The sequence below is a fragment of the Xenopus laevis genome, chromosome 2S (genome assembly GCF_017654675.1).
Source record: "Xenopus laevis strain J_2021 chromosome 2S, Xenopus_laevis_v10.1, whole genome shotgun sequence".
Taxonomy (NCBI): Eukaryota; Metazoa; Chordata; class Amphibia; order Anura; family Pipidae; genus Xenopus; species Xenopus laevis.
Window position 1 is genome coordinate 67,660,666 of NC_054374.1, and position 21,458 is coordinate 67,682,123.

The 21,458-nt window shown below is 41.4% G+C and overlaps 2 protein-coding genes across 2 annotated transcripts; one reads left to right on the forward strand and one right to left on the reverse strand.

Moving 5' to 3' along the window:
- Positions 1-2,310: 2,310 nt before the first annotated feature.
- On the forward strand, positions 2,311-4,345 carry LOC121400569 (serine/threonine-protein kinase 3-like). The gene is made up of 4 exons (XM_041583917.1): positions 2,311-2,475; positions 3,001-3,073; positions 3,728-3,903; positions 4,172-4,345. Exons 1-4 carry the CDS (start codon positions 2,457-2,459, stop codon positions 4,291-4,293), a joined length of 390 nt encoding a protein of 129 aa, XP_041439851.1. The 5' UTR covers positions 2,311-2,456; the 3' UTR covers positions 4,294-4,345.
- An 11,692-nt stretch (positions 4,346-16,037) lies between these two features.
- Positions 16,038-21,244, reverse strand: LOC121400570 (serine/threonine-protein kinase hippo-like). Its single transcript, XM_041583918.1, has 10 exons — positions 21,147-21,244; positions 20,928-21,053; positions 20,714-20,824; positions 20,497-20,587; positions 20,224-20,351; positions 19,680-19,734; positions 19,062-19,134; positions 17,855-18,030; positions 17,390-17,586; positions 16,038-16,906 (listed from the first exon to the last, which is right to left on the reverse strand). The coding sequence occupies exons 4-9, from the start codon at positions 20,525-20,527 to the stop codon at positions 17,465-17,467; spliced, it is 585 nt and encodes a 194-aa protein (XP_041439852.1). The 5' UTR covers positions 20,528-20,587; positions 20,714-20,824; positions 20,928-21,053; positions 21,147-21,244; the 3' UTR covers positions 16,038-16,906; positions 17,390-17,464.
- Positions 21,245-21,458: the final 214 nt, after the last annotated feature.

The following is a 21,458-nucleotide window of genomic DNA, read 5'->3' on the forward strand; positions in this document are numbered from 1 at the left end:
TGCAAAAGGAAAAACTGATGTTAATTTCATTTTTGGCAATGGATATCAGATTTCAGAATTTGTGGCCCGAATTAAAAACAGATAAAACAGATAAACAATATATATAGTTTAGGTTTGTTTTTGGTACAATGGAGAATTGGTTGAGGGTGTGAATACTTGAGGGCTGGTTGCATGTGAGCTTACAATCTCTTCTTTCTTTTCTGTGTCCCCACACAGTGAAATATTCGAGCGACGAAGCGTTTCATAGCGTTTTCGAAGCGATTTTCAGAGTGATTTTCCCGAGAGATTTCACAGCGATTGTTTTATAGAGATATTCAGCGAATTCCATCTGATTTTTGGCGTTTGGAGAAAACATCTTCCTTTGACGTCAGCTGATATCTCTTCATAACCCAACAGCTCTTTTAAGAGCTAAAAAACTTGGACGCAATGCCCTTCTGCGCCCCCTGGAGGAGGGTAAGGCAACTGCTACTGTTTTATCTGAATTTAGGGTTTTGCTGTATAGAGAACAGATACAGATAAAGTATAGAATGTAATAGAATCTTTCTCTTCTCTTCAGCCACAGCCGAATCCAGTACCCTCTCTGAGATTTATAAGGTGAGTAGAAAGGAGGTAAAACACTTGCTGCTACTGCTGGAAGTGAGACATGTTTTATACCCTGGGAATATTATGTTATCAATAAAATCCTTCTTTTTTCTATTTTATTTTCCAGCCTCCTGACGGTCGGCTGACCAAGGATGTGCTTCTTGGAGTGGGCGGCACCGGAAGACGTCTACAAGGTAAGGGACCAACCAATTCCTAGAAAGTAGGAGAACTGAACAAGAGTGTGATCACTACACACAATCACACAATGATTTAGGCAGACATATCAAGCTTCTGGTTTGGAGGCTGCATTAGACCCTCTCTTTCCTACTTGCTATATAAGTCAACCTTTCTGTCTGTATTACAGGGTCGTCACCATCATAGAGGCGTGGGTAGCGGTGAAGATCGCCAACATCAGCCGAGTACTGTATCTTTATAATTCCAATCATTATATATCAATCCTATTTGTGTAGTTGCCTATGTGAGCTAAAGGGATTTCTATTATTCCACTCCAGGATGAAGAGTCAGTCTGCAGGGAGCTGAAGTTTCTCCAGCAGTTCGGCCGGCCACAATAACATCGCCTCTTACTATGGAGCCTACTACAGGGCTCCACTCACGGAGTGCTCATCGGAGCTCTTGGAAGTAAGAAATGATTTACTGTATCGTGTTCATTCCTCTTGTGCCAAAGCAATCTCCACTGGAAGTGATAGAATACATGACCTTAAAATATATCTATGTATTTCAGATTGTTCTCGAGTACTGTGGTGGAGGCTCTCTCCACAACCTCATCACAAGACCAATGGCCAATCCCTGAAGGAGACCTGGATCGGCTATGTCTGCAAGGAGGTTTTAAGGTAAGGCCAGATTTACACCTTAAGGACTCTTCTTGTTGCATAAATTATATATATACAATCTCTTTGTTGGGAATGTTTAGTCTTATGTCTGTTATAGTCTTATAACCTACATCTCAATCTCCCCAGGGGCTGCACCACATCCACAAGAACCGGGCCGTTCATAGAGACATCAAGAGCCTGAACATCATGCTCACAGAGACGGCCAAAGTCAAGATCAGTGAGTAAAAACTTACAGATATAAGAGTAATGGCTGGTTGGGAGCTTTTGTGAATATGGAGTCAGGGTGTTTCATAATTCAGGTTTCTTATCTATTGTGGTTAAACAAGTTATTTTCCATTAATAGATTCTATCTGTCATTTCAGTCGACTTTGGAAACAGCTGGAACCTGGACCCGCAGACAGGATTGTGCCATGAAGCAGACGGGACTGCACATTGGATGGCACCCGAGGCCATAAGGCAGAAGGGCCAGCGCCTGGCGTACGACACCCAAAGTATGTTGTACTTATAATACTTGTAACAACACGGAGGCATTTACTTATCCAGTGTTAATGCCGACATAGAAGCAGTCGTTTTTCTCATGGAGAGAAAGGAGTTTTTCCAAAACTTTGGGTTTTCTTAACTTTTTGCACAATGTGTCTGCTTTAATATATTTGCTCCTTTGCCTCAGTTATGTAACTGCTATTGTTTGTAATGGAGATGTATTGCTGTATACACGTTTATATATAATAAAGCATTTTTTCACTTTTACATATACCATGATGTGTTCATTTACTAGGGGGTGCATTGTGCTATTTTAGAAGTTGTATTCTGTTCTGTTTTGGCCATCATTGAGCTAAGGAGAATGGCTTGTACTTTTTGCCCCCATGATAATATATGTATATGTTTCTAAAAGAGACTTGTATAAGTGTAGCCTTTTTACTTAGATTTTATTAAACAGCCACTAACCCAATTCTCTCCTTCTAATGCTCTTTGGTGTGTCTTTTGCAGTGTGACATCTGGTCGCTGGGGATAACCGCCATCGAAATGGCCGAAGGAAAACCACGTAAGCGAATCACACATTTTGGCTACTTTATTTTATACATTGAGCAGCAGAGGTTCTATATCAGAATTAAAGGAATTTGGGGTGATTTGCTATTTCCAACAAAAATAACTTTTTCTATAGTTTAAATAAATAACTTCTAGACATGTTTGATGGGCCTGATATATATGTGTTTTTTCATCTGTAAGGCAGGTTCAGTGCGGTGCTTAAAGAGAAAAAGCGCTGTATAGTGTGTTACCTTCTTTCAATGCGATAACATACAAGTTTAGAAACTACTCACAAGGGAGATGTCTTTGGAGAAGTTCTAAACTTGTATGTTATCGCATTGAAAGAAGGTAACACACTATACAGCGCTTTTTCTCTTTAGGAATAATTACGGGTTCTCTTAAACCAGCGCAGTGAACCTGCCTTACAGCTACAATACACGAGCACTAGTGGGTCCACTTTTTTATCGGTGCTGCTTGAATTTGACTTAGCGCGGAGTTCACTTATCCTACAGACTAACTCATATATGTTTTTCACATTTAGCATATGCAGATATATACCCTGTGGAGCAGCTGATTAGAGAAGCCCAACCACCGAAGCTTCAATCAGACAGATGGTGAGTCGGTCCCAGCTTGTGTCACTGTACATTGTACCTGTGCTTACAGACATGGAACTCACATTTTCTTATTAACACTTGGGACAGTTGGCAACTCCTATATCCACTTAGCCGCTTCCACGGTCCTCACCTTCCCCTTGTCTGTATAAATTTGGGAAAATGGGGAGATTTCAGTCTCAGCTCATAGCGATGTGTATTTTATTTAAATACCTCCTAAATATAAATAGAGGTTTTTCTACTGCAGGCAGGGATATGTGTGATTTGAGGGAAATATAGATGGATGCAGAGCAGATATGATATATTTTATGTATATAATCACTGTCTATGTCTCAGGGGCATATCAGTATAACTATGGGCCCCACTACTATGTGATTACTATAATGTGTAATGCTGTAATACTATGGGTCTCACTTCTCCCTAAAGAGATCAAATCAAAATAGATAGATAGATAGATAGATAGATAGATAGATAGATAGATAGATAGATAGATAGACAGATAGATGATATATTATTGATAGACAGATAGATATACTGCAAAATATATGTAAATTCTGGAGTATAGCTAATGGTTACTGGGTAAAAGCTTCTGGAATCTGGAAATAATAATCTGGGGATTTTTTTTGCTAGCTAAAGCTAAAATCTCTTTTTTTCCAGGTCACAACGTTTTGTGTCCTTCTTGGATTCCTGTCTGAAGAAGGATCCTTCAGAGAGAGGGAGTGCTGAAGAACTCCTGCAGCACCCATTCATCACCCAACTGACACCTAAGAAGATCATCAGGGCTGAGATTGGAGAACATCTCCGGACTCTGCAGAACCGGCCGGCCAAGAAAGGTGAGGGAATCCATTATATTTGATACGACTGCACCATCACACAGTGTAACTCAACATCTGCAAGAGTTGGTTTTATTATAATGGCACTGGGAATAATATACATGTTTTAAGGGGTACTTTAGCTTAATATTATATTTTAGTATAATGGTGATAATGGCATTCTAAGACAATTTGCATTTAGTCTTCAGTCTTTATTTTTTTGTTTATGACTCATATACAAGCTTTAATTAGTATTCATGAATCACAAATATGATTTTTCCCTATACAGGACTGAAGGGAGTAGCTCTGTGGACCCTGAAGCTGCGGCGTGCTTGTGACTTCTGCACACAGACATCGGCAGAACAAGAAGCAGCTCTGCAAGTGGCCCTGGAGGGCTTCTCCTGTTATTGATCTTGTGGCCAATAACATCAACAGCCCAGAATGAGTTTCCTGAATCACAGCCTAGGAAAAAGAAACATCTACAGGGTAAGGTCCCATCTCCATTCAGTATCCCTGTACAACGGTTCTCAGCTGGTAGACAAATAGCAATCTGATCCCCTGCAGCCTGGAGTGTGTCTACATTGGTAGGACCTGAATCCTCACTGTGCACAAGAGGTGGGTTTCGGCTAGAAGATGCTCAAGTTTACATTTCTTGGTCACAATCCTCCCCATGTGTGAAGCAAATAAACACACCGGGCAGTAGGGGCTGAATCAAGGTTTTCTCTGTTGATGGACATTAGCCTCACTTCAGCAGCCGCACAATAACACAACAGGGTAGAATGTGATTGAGAAGGCTCAGGCATTATTTCCTATTACCATAGCCAGTGCATTTATTTCTAAAAGGAGCATCAGCCTGGGAGAAAAACTCCCTAACATGTTGGAACCCCTAATGAATAAGGCTTGTGAATAAATGCCATGCCTCTGAATGAGAATTAATGATCTATTACTGACTGATATTTTTTTCTCATACAGATCCAGTGGCGTCTGCAGCTCCACCAGCAACATCTCATTTCAAGCTGATGCAAGTGGTAACATCAAGATTCCTGCAACTACACCAGCAGAGACTTTATCTCCATGATCATATTCTTTTCAGTCTACCACATCTCCACCAGTGGTGTATTTGCTCCAGTTTACATCACTCCACCCACACACATCTCCACCTCACTTTCCAACTGCCATAGTCCATCTCCCTTTTTTTGTAGACTACGACAACTCCAACATCTTGCCTTAAACATCTACATTTCACAGAACCATAGCTCCAACATTCCTGTCCACCTCTACAGCTCGACTAGCAGCATTCACTTATCAAACACCATAGCTCCACTATTAGGACTTTAGTTTGCATTAGTATCCAATTACCACATCTCCACCCAAGGACTTTCCATTTAACTTTAGCTCCACCACCAGCCCTTATCCCATATTTTACCTCTACCCGCAAGCTCTGTCCTTTTGCTAACACACCTCCACCAATATCTTCTTTTATTTAGCTATCATCAAGAGTTTCTCCTCTTTAAAATATCTTTTAGTCCTTGCCCTTCTTCCTGCACCTCCATTGGTTCTTCCATTCAACCAATACCAAGACATTTAGTCACACCACACAGCACACACTAAAATGATGCCCCCTACACAGAGGCTTCTCTTCTCCACTTTTTTCTTTTGCCCCCCCCCTCTAACACCAATTCCTCAGTGGTTTCTCCTGTTCAAATTCTTTCCTTTCTAAATTCTATCCTTTCAAGCCTTCCACTTAACAACCAGTCACATCTCCTACTCTAAACCCTGACATAAACTCTTAGTACTGATACTGACATAAACTCATAGAACAAGTTGATCCAGGGACTTGTCCGATTGCCCATTGGGAGTCAGGAAGGAATTTTTTCCCCTCTGAGGCAAATTGGCTCTGGCTTCAGATGGGGTTTTTGCCTTCCTCTGGATCAACTACTAAATAGGAAGATCCCTTTTACACTAAAACTTGAACCTAATGGATGTGAGTCCTTCCCAACTTAAATTAATATGAATTAATCTAAAATGCATAAATATAACATCCAATTTATAAATAAATATGTTAATACACATTTCATTGGTGTTCTTGCATTTTTTATAGTTCTATAGTATTGCCAGCCAACATTACAGAGGAGGGAGACCTCTAGTGCAAGGGAAAAGGGTGATTGAAAAGTGAAGGTGGAAATAAGATGCTAGGGTGGGAGAAATTGGTGAAAGGAGATGCTAAGGATGAAGAAATATAAGAAGACATAAGCCATGTCTGGACCCAGTCCTACTGATCTGCACTGATGTCAGAGGTTTGGTCAATCAATCACATACAAATGATACAGTATATAGTGTATATAAACATATCAGTGGGATTAGTACATTATGAGACTGGGTTCAGAAGGTGCTGACTAATTAATACGTTATTTTGGGCCTAGCAGGGACTTTGATATACATGTCATTGCCATTAGTATCCTTTGAGCCAAGGAGAAATGGACTCATTAAGTCTAGAAAGAGGTGACCCATAAACATGCCACTGTCATTAGAAGACGTTTGTCCCATGATAAAGTTGCCTTTGGTATTATTTGGGCAGAGGAAGGACAGGTCTGTGTGATGTTTCATTGGGCATCAGTCCATCCCGTGATTGGTCTACTGATAGGTTATTAATGGCCAATGGAAATTCAAGGAGCCCTGGGCCAAAGTAAGACGTACATAATTTACTGAGGTTCACTGCACATATACAGTACATGTACAGCCATATCACGCTTCTCATTTCTGTTGGGCCCAGGCCTTTAAGGATTTACATGTTGATCTTGCTGCCTCCCTGCTGGATGGTGTTGCCCCCATGCTTTTGAATAAAGTAGTAGAATACCCATGCCCACTGACATACATGAGATGGGGAAATAGGAGGCGCTGCTCGTGGGAGTTGGCGCCACCAACAGGTTTTCACAGTCCATTGTACTGATTTAGGCTGGGTGCCAGCACAGTCCAGTCAGCTCGGAAGAAGCATTATACTGGGCTTGTGCTGTGCCAGGGACATTATCAAACATGGGCCCTCAGAAGGTCCTGCCTGACCAATATCTAGGGTTATATCCATTTTGGAAAAAACAATCTGGCTGTACAGAAAGGGGAGGGACAATGAGGGGGTGGTTCGGGAGAAAATATGGTCGAGATGGGAGCAGGGGATTATAGGAAGAAGGGAAAGAAGTGGAGCTGGAGGCAGGGATTGGGGAGGGACAGGACAGGGGTGGTATCAGTGTCGGACTGGGACCACATGGGCCCACCCAAAAAGACCAGGGGCCCACTCTCAGTACTATTATTCTTCTTCTTCTCCTCACTCAACTCTATTATCCTAGTCTCTATTCTTTACATAATATACTCTATTATTCCATCTATTTAGCCTCTTTGTTCAAAAAGAAATAGGGAATGGCCATGAACTAGGCCAAATGTTTAGCAGCATGAGGGCCCTCTGACATCTTGGCGACCCGGAATTTTCCTGGTATCCCGGTGGGCCAGTCCGACACTGGGTGGTACGTCAGGGAATTATAAATTTATGAGCAAATACATTGCTGGTTAAATATGTAACACTGGTCCCAGTCTCGGCTGCTATATTACTGGTTAGGCTGGTGATATGCCAAACCCATTCATGTCTGATTGAAATTCAGCCATATGTATCTGGGCAGGGTTGAAATGGACCCTTGACTGAAGTAGCCACTGATCAGTTCCCTGCTCTGGTACAGTCCATTAGCCAGACTAGTCCACCTCTCAAAGAATGAGCCAGGCAGCAGATTTCAGGTACTAAGCAGGAAAAAGAATCAAACAGCAAATCCAAACACTGTGTATAGATCTATATATTCAGTAGGACATGTGGCAGGGGGTTGGAATCTGATAATGAAACATCCCACAAATGGACACACATAGAAACATCATACAAAATAGTTTATTTTTTTATATATTTTTTTGTACAAAACAGAAAACTAATGACATTATTATGAATTCTACGCTGAATTATAAACACGGGGGCCTGGTTTCCATCTGTATATAACTGAGCCGCCCGTAGCGGCTTCTGCATTAACGTTTTGTAGTCGCTGGTGGTTTCTTCAGCTTCTCAAAATATTCATCCAACTTCCTCTGGAGTTTGCCCAGAATCTGCAGAAATGAACGAAAGAGAGAGAGAGAGAACGGTTTAGTATCAGTCAATAAACCCCTTATACTGTACATCCGTGTGCAAAATAAATACCTATAAATGTTCTATTAGAGGTAGGGATGCACCCAATCCACTATTTGGGATTCAGCCTTGGTGAAAGATTCGGCCGAATACCGAACCGAATCCTAATTTGCATATGCAAATTAGGGACAGGAAAGGAAAAAGTGGAAAAAATTCTTCTTTTGTGATGAAAAATCACGTGATTTCCCTACCCACCCCTAATTTACATATACAAATTAGGATTTGGATTCGGTTCGGCCAGGCACAAGGATTCGCCCGAATCTGAATCCTGCTGAAAAAGGCTGAATCCTGGCCGAATCCCAAACCGAATCCTGGATTCGGTGCATCCCTAATTAGAGGCAGTTCATTGTGTCTGGTGCAAATAGATATAAGAGGGATGACTGTACTGGGGATCAGTGATTGGAATAACTGCGAGCCTCCAACAACTTGGCACTACCCAGTGATTTTACATTTTCTCCTTTTTAAAGAAAAGTTGAATATAAAAATGCTAGAACTGTTTGAAGCCTGAACAGAAGTGATTAAAGGGGTGGTTCACCTTTAAGATCACTTTTAACATGTTATAGAATGGCCAATTCTAAACAACTTTTCAATTGGTCATTTACATTTATTTCTCATAGTTTTTAAGTTAATTGCCTTCTACTTCTGACTCTTTCTAGTTTTCAAACAGGGGTCACTGACCCCATCCAAAAACAAATGCTCTGTAAGGCTACAAATGTATTGTTATTGCTACTTTTTATTATTAAGGTCCTCTCCTATTCATATTCCAGTCTCTTATTCAATTCAATGCATGGTTGCTACGGGAATTTGGACCAGATGGCTGAAACTGCAAACTGGAGAGCTGCTGAATAAAATGTTAAATAACTCAAAATCCACAAATAATAAAAAATGAAAACCAATTGCAAATTGTCTCAGAATATCTCTCTCTACATCATACTAAAAGTTCATTTAAAGGTGAACAACCCCTTTAACATGAGACAGGGAGGAAAGCAGAGAACTTACAGCCTGGTTACTTTTATTCTCGCCCAGAGCCTGCCAGAAATGGTCAATAGCTGAATAAGGGAACCAGATCAACTAAGAGGTTGCAGAGAGAGGAGCCTCTAACCTACCTTAACACTAGGCATCATAGAAAGGTAGCGGCTAGTTCCTATCCTCGGAAAGGACCTGACGTCACAGTCATGTGATCCCCCTGTACCCCGGGGTTTGCCAACTTGTATTGTAGGTTTGATACAGGTTGTAACCTCTACCTTAGGTTTTGGGCAGGTCATTGTGTCGCTGGATGTTTGTAGGGGGTGAAGGGATCACTGTGCCTATGAATTTCTGTGGGGTACGGGGTATGGCATCTTAGACACGTATACTCATTTAATTTAAAGGAGAAGTAAAGCCACCCGAGCCGTTTATTGCCAATAGATTAGCCACAATAGTGCACTATATTTATTCTGTAGAATGCTTTACCATACCTGAGTAAAGAGCTCTAGAAGCTCTGTTTGTTTAGGATAGCAGCTGCCATATTAGCTTGGTGTGACATCACTTCCTGCCTGCGTCTCTCCGTGCTCACTCATAGCTCTGAGCTCATATTACAGCAGGGAGGGGGGGGGGAAAGGGAAAGGAGCGAACTGAGCATGCCCAAGCCCTTGAGGTTTAAGCTGAAAACAGGAAGTCTGATACAGAAGCCCATGTGTACACAATAGAAGGAAAGAAATGCTGTGTTTCTTTTGACAGAGGGCAGCATTACTTTGAGGGTTTACTGGTGTATTTATATAGACCTTTCTGATAAAGCTTACTTAGTTGTAGACTTTCCTTCTCCTTTAAGGCACTATCCATATGGACTGTCTGTTTCCCTCTGCAAACCTACTGATGACTTTATTGCCTCCTGAACTGAACCAACTGTGCTTGTGCCACTGTGATAGGAAAATCAATTATACTGGAGAAGCCATGCTGTATGATAATAATGATGTTTCTTCCCCCCCCCAGGCTCTGCTCTCTGCAACATCTCAGTTGGTCTGGTTCCCTTATTCAGCTATTGACCATCTCTGGAAGGCGCTGGGTGAGAATGAAAGTAACCGGCGCAATCAGGCCTTTAAGTTCTCTGCTTTCCTCCCTAAAGGGTTTGTTCACCTTTAAATTAACTTTTTTTTTTTGATTTGTTCAGGTAAGTTTATTGAGTATAAACAGAATTATACAGCACGATAAAATTTTTCATGATACACATTGGATTTGATACATCATTTTTGTATTACAGTTTTCAATAAAGAGACAGTATTAACACCATTCTACCTGCGTCCTACTTTTTTACCCTGCTATGTTATTCATAGATCATCCGAGTTTAAGTACAGCTGCAGGGGGAATTTCCGTAGACAGGGGCCCCGTATCCTATAAAACTTGACTTGGCAACCCTTTCGTTTCGCCATCAGGAGCTCTATTTTAGCAAGGTCAGTAATCCACTGGGCTATGTCTGGGGGAGCTTCCGCCTTCCAGTTTAGGGCGATAAGTCTACGTAGTTGGAATAGGGCTTTGCTTAGGAATGGTGCCAATTGGGGAGCCTTACCAGTACCAGTCTGTATATTCAAGAGTTTAGGGTCAACTAGGTTATCATTCCCTGTTACTTCCTTGAGTATTACAAGAGCCCCTTCTGCCTGTTTACATCTGGCACATTGCGGCTATAGATTAGGGAACATTTTATTGAGCCTGCTGCTCGTATAATAAGCCCTGTGGAGCAAGTACAATTGTAATAACTATGCCTTGGAATAAAGGATATTTGACTAGGAGCTTTAAGTGCCGCTGTCCACTGTGTGTCAATTAAGGTACCCAGGTCCCACTGCCCCTGCATTTCAGTGGGTTACCCCTGTGCCTATATTCACAGATAATTTTATATACCTTAGATATTGTGCCCTGGGGCTTTTCCTTATTGAGTATTGTGATGATTGGATGGTCATTTGGTTCTAGTAGTTTCACTTTGTACCATTCCATTAACTTTAACCTGAGCCTCATATAGAATAGCCAGTGAGAAGTAGGGATGGCCCACCTCTCTTTTATTTCAGAGAAGGACAGAGGTTTACCTTGTCTCCAAACATCTGCTATTGTACATACTCCATTATCTAACCAACATTGGGGTTGTTTGAGCTCCACCACCCCACCCAGTTTGGCATTTTCCCATAGTGGAGTGGATGGGTCTATATTGGCAATTCCCATTATCTGGTCAATCTTTTTAAATACCCATTTGGTGTTCCCTAGGACAGGGTTAACCTTTGATCTTTTTGTTTTTATAGGGACTGTGAGCAGGGCTTGTGAGGGGGTCACTTTCTTGGGAGTTAAGAGTGTTCCATGCTCTATAGAGTGCTGAGCAAGGGCCTTCCGGCTTCAGCACTGACATATGTGAGATCTGCATTGCTAGGTAAATGGTTAGGAAGTCAGGCAACGCCATCTTACCATCCCTTATGGGTCTTTTCAGTGTCTCCATACTCAGCCTGCCCCTGTTGTTGCCCCAGATAAACTTCTTCAACCTTGTGTCAATTTTGGTAAAGAATGTTAGCGGGAGGGGCAATGGAGCATGCCACAGTGTATACATCAATTTTGACTGAACAAACATTTTTACCAGCTGAATTTTACCTACTGGTCTGATGGGCAAGGCCTCCCAAGCTGACAGTTTGGTTTCTACCCAGAATAGAAGGGGCGTTACATTCAAGTCACAAAAGCTAGTGTAGGCAAGGCTATCTCTACTCCCAGGTATGTGAATTTGGCTGACACCTGTAGGGGACAGTTACCAAGGTCTTCCTCTACCAGAAATAGGGTAGACTTTGAGGGGTTTACCTTTTAACCAGAGACCTTACAGAATTTCCCAGTTAGCTTAAAGAGTTCACTTAGTGAGTGGTCTCTATCTGCCAGATATACCAGGGTGTCATCGGCATATAGCTGCATTTTATCTTCCCCCTGCACTCAAAACCCAACCTTTTATTTGCGTGTTCTGTCTGACTGCAGCAGCAAAGGGTTCTAGGGCAATAGCAAACAGGAGTGGGGATAGCGGACAACCCTGCCTAGTGCCTCTGGTGAGTGCAAAAGGAGTTGACATCGCAGTCCTGACTCTCAGTGCAGTCATTGGTTTGGCATATAACAACTGTATAAGTGTGGTGATCTGTGGCCCAAAGCCCATATGTCCTAGCACGCTCCAAAGATATGCCCACTCCACCGTGTGAAAGGCCTTGGCTGCGTCTAGTACTGCCCTGCCACCTTGATTGTGGTGCTCCACCGTAAGGTTCACCATCATTTGGCGGATGTTCAGTGTTCATGCAGTGTTCGCATATACAGGATAAAACTCAGTGTGCATGTGGATGGAATGGAACACTTACAAATAACAATGGGCCACAAAACAAATAAGTGCTAAAGACACGATGGCAAGTTGGTAACATGAAATGTCATCAGGTGACATGCTGTTGCTACAGGTAGGTGATCCATATAAAAGTTTAGTATTTTGGTTTTAGTACTTTTAGTATTATGTAGAGAGTGATATTCTGAGACAATTTGGAATTGATTTTTATTTTGTATTATGTGTGCTTTTTGAGTTATTTAGCTTTTTATTCAGCAGCTCTCCAGCTTGCAATTTAAGCAGTCTCATTTCTAGGGACCAAATTACCCTAGCAACCATGCACTGATTTGAATAGGAGACTGGAATAGGAATCTGAGAGGTCCTGAATAGAAAAAAAAAAAGTAGCACAAAAGAGAAAAAGATTGACCCTTGAAATTGCACCACCCCATCTTTAAATCCGAGGACTCAAGGAACAATAAAACTTAACTTTTAATAAATAAATTAAACCTGTAAGTCCAGAGGAGCGTTTAAAATAAGGTTAGGGACAGGGAGGCAAAGAACCCGAATTCAAATGGGCAAAAAAGTACACACCATACAGTGGGTGTTTGGGATGTCAAAGAGTAACCCACGAGCCTACAAATGTAAATACTGGTAAGTCACATACAATCATTTAACAGCCATAAGTCGGGGTAAACCTTGTATGATGGCTTTTAGGCCTTAAAATATCCACCACCCCTTCACCCTCAAGCACACCTTCCCATAGCCAAAGAGAGAGAAGCCAGTGTATTATGGCTGTATGTCGATTAACCCTGAATTAAATCAGGTAAACTAAATACATAAACTGCCAACCCTGGCATGCGGGTGCTGGTAGGCAGCAGAGTTCAGTTAATAAGCCATAGACTGAGATAGGGATTAACACAAAGCGCAATCAGGTCTGGTGCACCACCCCTTCACCCTCAAGCGCCCCCTCCCCTTTTCCAAACGGCTACTTTGGTTGTTTACTTTGGAAAAGGGGAGGGGGCGCTTGAGGGTGAAATGATTGTATGTGACTTACCAGTATTTACATAATAGTATTATAATATATTATATAATATTATATAATATATATAATATATTATATTATATAATGTAATATAATAATATAATATAATATATTATATTATATTATATTATAAAATATAATATATTATATAATATATTTATAATATATTATATAATATATTATTATTTATTTATATATTATTTGTATTATATAATTTACATGAATGGGTTTGGCATATCACCAGCCTAACCAGTAATATAGCAGCCGAGACTGGGACCAGTGTTACACATTTAAAAGTAAATATACACGCACTCCTGCAGCCGTGACAAATTGAGGTAAAAGTTGTAGCTTTATTCCATCATGTTAAAAGTAGCGTCCTAACGCGTTTCGTATCAAAGGATATACGTAATCATAGGCACTATATGATAGGCACCTATGATTACGTATCCTTTGATACGAAACGCGTTATGACGCTACTTTTAACATGATGGAATAAAGCTACAACTTTTACCTCAATTTGTCACGGCTGCAGGAGTGCGTGTATATTTACTTTTGAAGATTGGTTTCGCCTAAGCTACGGGTACGGGGCACGGCACCCGGGCCATCTGACAAACGTGGTGAGTGACAAGCAACGCTGAATTTACCATATTCGCAATAGAATTGTTCCTTTTCAAGTGAAGGGCCTGGGGTTTGGACACCCAGGCCATCCTGTTCCACTCAGTGAGAATTACCTAGTGGTCGCTAGCTGGTTTTGTTGGTGTTTTTGTTTATGAGCGTTATGCTCGATTTATTTGAAGTATTTAAACATTCAACCATTTAAAAAGCAAGCCTACAGATTATAGATAAATTGGTCCAATTAGAGATTTGAGCCAGCGATTCATTTCTGTTAAACATTTAACCATCAATTATAAATTTATAATTCCCTGATGTACCACCCCTGTCCTGTCCCTCCCCAATCCCTGCCTCCAGCTCCGCTTCTTTCCCTTCTTCCTATAATCCCCTGCTCCCATATCGACCATATTTTCTCCCGAACCACCCCCTCATTGTCCCTCCCCTTTCTGTACAGCCAGATTTTTTTTTTCCAAAATGGTGACAACCCTAGATATTGGTCAGGCAGGACCTTCTGAGGGCCCATGTTTGATAATGTCCCTGGCACAGCACAAGCCCAGTATAATGCTTCTTCCGAGCTGACTGGACTGTGCTGGCACCCAGCCTAAATCAGTGCAATGGACTGTGAAAACCTGTTGGTGGCACCAACTCCCACAAGCAGCGTCTCCTATTTCCCCATCTCATGTATGTCAGTGGGCATGGGTATTCTACTACTTAATTCTAAAGCATGGGGGCAACACCATCCAGCAGGGAGGCAGCAAGATCAACATGTGATTCCTTAAAGGCCTGGGCCCAACAGAACTGAAAAGCGTGATACGGCTGTACCCTGCAATTACATAAATTTAACCCTTGCTCTGTCTACCCCCCCACCCTGTCTCTTAAAGGGCAAGTAAATCCAGGACTAAACATAAACTGCATGGATTAATATCAGGGCAGGGGGGCTGCTGTATTGCCTCTCTGCAGTGTCATTGGTAAAGTTACATCCCCCCACTTCAGCAGAACAAACCTTCCTGATCACTCTGGACGGACCCTCCTCTTCCCATTTTCCCAAAGGGAGTGATATGTGCAGTGAACCTCTGGGGAGCAGGGTACTATGGTAAAATATTCACTACGAATCAAAATGTAGAGTAAATTATGTACGTCTTACTTTGGCCCACGGCTCCTTGAATTTCCATTGCCCATTAATAACCCACCTGTTATCAGTAGACCAATCACGGGATGGACTGATGCCCAATGAAACATCACACAGACTTGCCCTTCTTCTGCCCAAATAATACCAAAGGCAACTTTATCATGGGACAAACGTCTTCTAATGACAGTGGCATGTTTATGGGTCAGCTCTTTCTAGACTCAATGAGTCCATTTCTCCTAGGCTCAAAGGATACTAATGGCAATGACATGTATATCAAAGTCCCTGCTAGGCCCAAAATAACATATTAATGAGTCAGCACCTTCTGAACCCAGTCTCATAATGTACTAATGCCAGTGATATGTTTATATACACTATATACTGTATCATTTGTATGTGATTGATTGACCAAACCTCTGACATCAGTGCAGATCAGTAGGACTGGGTCCAGACATGGCTTATCCCTTCTTAAATTTCTTCCTTAGCATCTCCTTTCACCAATTTCTCCCACCCTTGCCTCTTATTTCCACCTTCACTTTTCAGTGACCCTTTTCCCTTGCACTAGAGGTCTCCCTCCTCTGTAATGTTGCCTGGCAATACTATAGAATTATAAAAAATGCAAGAACACCAATGAAATGTGTATTAACATATTTATTTATAAATTGGATGTTATATTTATGCATTTTAGATTAATTCATACTAATTTAAGTTGGGAAAGACTCACATCCATTAGGTTCAAGTTTTAGTGTAAAAGGGATCTTCCTATTCAGTAGTTGATCCAGAGGAAGGCAAAAACCCCATCTGAAGCCAGAGCCAATTTGCCTCAGAGGGGGAAAAATTCCTTCCTGACTCCCAATGGGCAATCGGACAAGTCCCTGGATCAACTTGTACTATGAGTTTATGTCAATATCAGTACTAAGAGTTTATGTCAGGGTTTAGAGTAGGAGATGTGACTGGTTGTTGAGTGGAAGACTTGAAAGGATAGAATTTAGAAAGGAAAGAATTTGAACAGGAGAAACCACTGGGGAATTGGTGTTAGAGGGGCAAAAGAAAAAAGTAGAGAAGAGAAGCCTCTGTGTAGGGGGCATCATTTTAGTGTGTGCTGTGTGGTGTGACTAAATGTCTTGGTATTGGTTTAATGGAAGAACCAATGGAGGTGCAGGAAAAAGGGCAAGGATTAAAAGATATTTTAAAGAGGAGAAACTCTTGATGATAGCTAAATAAAAGAAGATATTGGTGGAGGTGTGTTAGCAAAAGGACAGAGCTTGCGGGTAGAGATAAAATATGGGATAAGGGCTGGTGGTGGAGCTAAAGTTAAATGGAAAGTCCTTGGGTGGAGATGTGGTAATTGGATACTAATGCAAACTAAAGTCCTAATAGTGGAGCTATGGTGTTTGATAAGTGAATGCTGCTAGTCGAGCTGTAGAGGTGGACAGGAATGTTGTTGCTATGGTTCTGTGAAATGTAGATGTTTAAGGCAAGATGTTGGAGTTGTCGTAGTCTACAAAAAAAGGAAGATGGACTATGGCAGTTGGAAAGTGAGGTGGAGATGTGTGTGGGTGGAGTGATGTAAACTGGAGCAAATACACCACTGGTGGAGATGTGGTAGTCTGAAAAGAATATGATCATGGAGATAAAGTCTCTGCTGGTGTAGTTGCAGGAATCTTGATGTTACCACTTGCATCAGCTTGAAAGGAGATGTTGCTGGTGGAGCTGCAGACGCCACTGGATCTGTATGAGAAAAAAATAGTCAGTTATAGATTATCATTAATTCTCATTCAGAGACATGGCATTTATTCACAAGCCTTATTCATTAGGGGTTCCAACATGTTAGGGAGTTTTTCTCCCAGGCTGATGCTCCTTTTAGAAATAAATGCACTGGCTATGGGAAAAGGAAATAATGCCCGAGCCTTCTCAATCGCATTCTACCCTGTTGTATTATTGTGCGGCTGCTGAAGTGAGGCTAATGTCCATCAACAGAGAAAACCTTGATTCAGCACCTACTGCCTGGTGTGTTTATCTGCTTCACACATGGGGAGGATTGTGACCAAGAAATGTAAACTTGAGTATCTTCTAGCCGAAATCCACCTCTTGTGCACAGTGAGGATTCAGGTCCTACCAATGTAGACACACTCCAGGCAGCAGGGGATCAAATTGCTATTTGTCTAGCTGAGAACCGTTGTACAGGGATACTGAATGGAGATGGGACCTTACCCTGTGGATGTTTCTTTTTCCTAGGCTGTGATTCAGGAAACTCATTCTGGGCTGTTGATGTTATTGGCCACAAGATCAATAACAGGAGAAGCCCTCCAGGGCCACTTGCAGAGCTGCTTCTTGTTCTGCCGATGTCTGTGTGCAGAAGTCACAAGCACGCCGCAGCTTCAGGGTCCAGAGAGCTACTCCCTTCAGTCCTGTATAGGGAAAAATCATATTTGTGATTCATGAATACTAATTAAAGCTTGTATATGAGTCATAAACAAAAAAATAAAGACTGAAGACTAAATGCAAATTGTCTTAGAATGCCATTGTCACCATTATACTAAAATATAATATTAAGCTAAAGTTCCCCTTAAAACATGTATATTATTCCCAGTGCCATTATAATAAAACCAACTCTTGCAGATGTTGAGTTACACTGTGTGATGGTGCAGTCGTATCAAATATAATGGATTCCCTCACCTTTCTTGGCCGGCCGGTTCTGCAGAGTCCGGAGATGTTCTCCAATCTCAGCCCTGATGATCTTCTTAGGTGTCAGTTGGGTGATGAATGGGTGCTGCAGGAGTTCTTCAGCACTCCCTCTCTCTGAAGGATCCTTCTTCAGACAGGAATCCAAGAAGGACACAAAACGTTGTGACCTGGAAAAAAAGAGATTTTAGCTTTAGCTAGCAAAAAAAATCCCCAGATTATTATTTCCAGATTCCAGACGCTTTTACCCAGTAACCATTAGCTATACTCCAGAATTTGCATATATTTTGCAGTATATCTATCTGTCTATCTATAATATATCATCTATCTATCTGTCTATCTGTCTATCTATCTATCTATCTATTTTGATTTGATCTCTTTAGGGAGAAGTGAGACCCATAGTATTACAGCATTACACATTATAGAAATCTTCTCCCAAAGTCTCTACTGACTATGCCTTACCTTGTGAACTTTTTCATCTCCAATTTGTACCTGTATATTAGTCTCCCATCCATTTAGACTGTAAGCTCTACAGGGCAGGGACCTCCTTCCCACTATGTCTCTCACCACATAGCACTTACGTTCTTTGTCCTGTGATTTGTCTCCCCCATGGATACTTTTATATATATATTGTACTTTTGTGCACTGTACAGCCCACCACTATCCCAAACTGGTCAACAAGGGTATAACAAAGGATATCAGTGGCAAATCTATATGTCTATAAGGCTATGAGGGACAAGGTAAGGTCCTGTGATTTTCCCACACCCTCTTCTGACTGCACCATAGTGCACATGGCCTGTAATCACATAGTAGTGGGGCCCATAGTTATACTGATATGCCCCTGAGACATAGACAGTGATTATATACATCAAATATATCATATCTGCTCTGCATCCATCTATATTTCCCTCAAAACACACATATCCCTGCCTGCATCCCATGGGCCACATTTAACGTCTGCAGTAGAAAAACCTCTATTTATATTTAGGAGGTATTTAAACAAAATACACATCGCTATGAGCTGAGACTGAAATCTCCCCATTATCCCAAATTTATACAGACAAGGGGAAGATGAGGACCATGGAAGCGGCTAAGTGGATATAGGAGTTGCCAACTGTCCCAAGTGTTAATAAGAAAATGTGAGTTCCATGTCTGTAAGCACAGGTACAATGTACAGTGACACAAGCTGGGACCGACTCACCATCTGTCTGATTGAAGCTTCGGTGGTTGGGCTTCTCTAATCAGCTGCTCCACAGGGTATATGTCTGCATATGCTAAATGTGAAAAACATATATGAGTTAGTCTGTAGGATAAGTGAACTCCGCGCTAAGTCAAATTCAAGCAGCCGATAAAAAAGTGGACCCACTAGTGCTCGTGTATTGTAGCTGTAAGGCAGGTTCACTGCGCTGGTTTAAGAGAACCCGTAATTATTCCAAAAGAGAAAAAGCGCTGTATAGTGTGTTACCTTCTTTCAATGCGATAACATACAAGTTTAGAACTTCTCCAAAGACATCTCCCTTGTGAGTAGTTCTAAACTTGTATGTTATCGCATTGAAAGAAGGTAACACACTATACAGCGCTTTTTCTCTTTAGGAATAATTACGGGTTCTCTTAAAGCACCGCACTGAACCTGCCTTACAGATGAAAAAACACTTATATATCAGGCCCATCAAACATGTCTAGAAATTATTTATTTAAATTATAGAAAAAGTTATTTTTTGTTGGAAATAGCAAATCATCCCAAATTCCTTTAATTCTGATATAGAACCTCTGCTGCTCAATGTATAAAATAAAGTAGCCAAAATGGTGATTCGCTTACGTGGTTTTCCTTCGGCCATTTCGATGGCGGTTATCCCCAGCGACCAGATGTCACACTGCAAAAGACACACCAAAGAGCATTAGAAGGAGAGAATTGGGTTAGTGGCTGTTTAATAAAATCTAAGTAAAAAGGCTACACTTATACAAGTCTCTTTTAGAAACATATACATATATTATCATGAGGGCAAAAGTACAAGCCATTCTCCTTAGCTCAATGATGGCCAAAACAGAACAGAATACAACTTCTAAAATAGCACAATGCACCCCCTAGTAAATGAACACATCATGGTATATGTAAAAGTGAAAAAATGCTTTATTATATATAAACGTGTATACAGCAATACATCTCCATTACAAACAATAGCAGTTACATAACTGAGTAAAGGAGCAAATATATTAAAGCAGACACATTGTGCAAAAAGTTAAGAAACCCAAAGTTTTGGAAAAACTCCTTTCTCTCCATGAGAAAACGACTGCTTCTATGTTGCATTAACACTGATAAGTAAATGCTCGGTGTTGTTACAAGTATTATAAGTACAACATACTTTGGTGTCGTACGCCAGGCGCTGGCCCTTCTGCCTTATGGCCTCGGGTGCCATCCAATGTGCAGTCCCGTCTGCTTCATGGCACAATCCTGTCTGCGGGTCCAGGTCCCAGCTGTTTCCAAAGTCGACTGAAATGACAGATAGAATCTATTAATGGAAAATAACTTGTTTAACCACAATAAGATAAGAAACCTGAATTATGAAACACCCTGACTCCATATTCACAAAAGCTCCCAACCAGCCATTACTCTTATATCTGTAAGTTTTACTCACTGATCTTGACTTTGGCCGTCTCTGTGAGCATGATGTTCAGGCTCTTGATGTCTCTATGAACGGCCCGGTTCTTGTGGATGTGGTGCAGCCCCTGGGGAGATTGAGATGTAGGTTATAAGACTATAACAGACATAAGACTAAACATTCCCAACAAAGAGATTGTATATATATAATTTATGCAACAAGAAGAGTCCTTAAGGTGTAAATCTGGCCTTACCTTTAAAACCTCCTTGCAGACATAGCCGATCCAGGTCTCCTTCAGGGATTGGCCATTGGTCTTGTGGATGAGGTTGTGGAGAGAGCCTCCACCACAGTACTCGAGAACAATCTGCAATACATAGATATTATTTAAGGTCATGTATTCTATCACTTCCAGTGGAGATTGCTTTGGCACAAGAGGAATGAACACGATACAGTAAATAATTTCTTACTTCCAAGAGCTCCGATGAGCACTCCGTGAGTGGAGCCCTGTAGTAGGCTCCATAGTAAGAGGCGATGTTATTGTGGCCTCCGAACTGCTGGAGAAACTTCAGCTCCCTGCAGACTGACTCTTCATCCTGGAGTGGAATAATAGAAATCCCTTTAGCTCACATAGGCAACTACACAAATAGGATTGATATATAATGATTGGAATTATAAAGATACAGTACTCGGCTGATGTTGGCGATCTTCACCGCTACCACGCCTCTATGATGGTGACGACCCTGTAATACAGACAGAAAGGTTGACTTATATACAAGTAGGAAAGAGAGGGTCTAATGCAGCCTCCAAACCAGAAGCTTGATATGTCTGCCTAAATCATTGTGTGATTGTGTGTAGTGATCACAATCTTGTTCAGTTCCCCTACTCTCTAGGAATTGGTTGGTCCCTTACCTTGTAGACGTCTCCGGTGCCGCCCACTCCAAGAAGCACATCCTTGGTCAGCCGACCATCAGGAGGCTGGAAAATAAAATAGAAAAAAA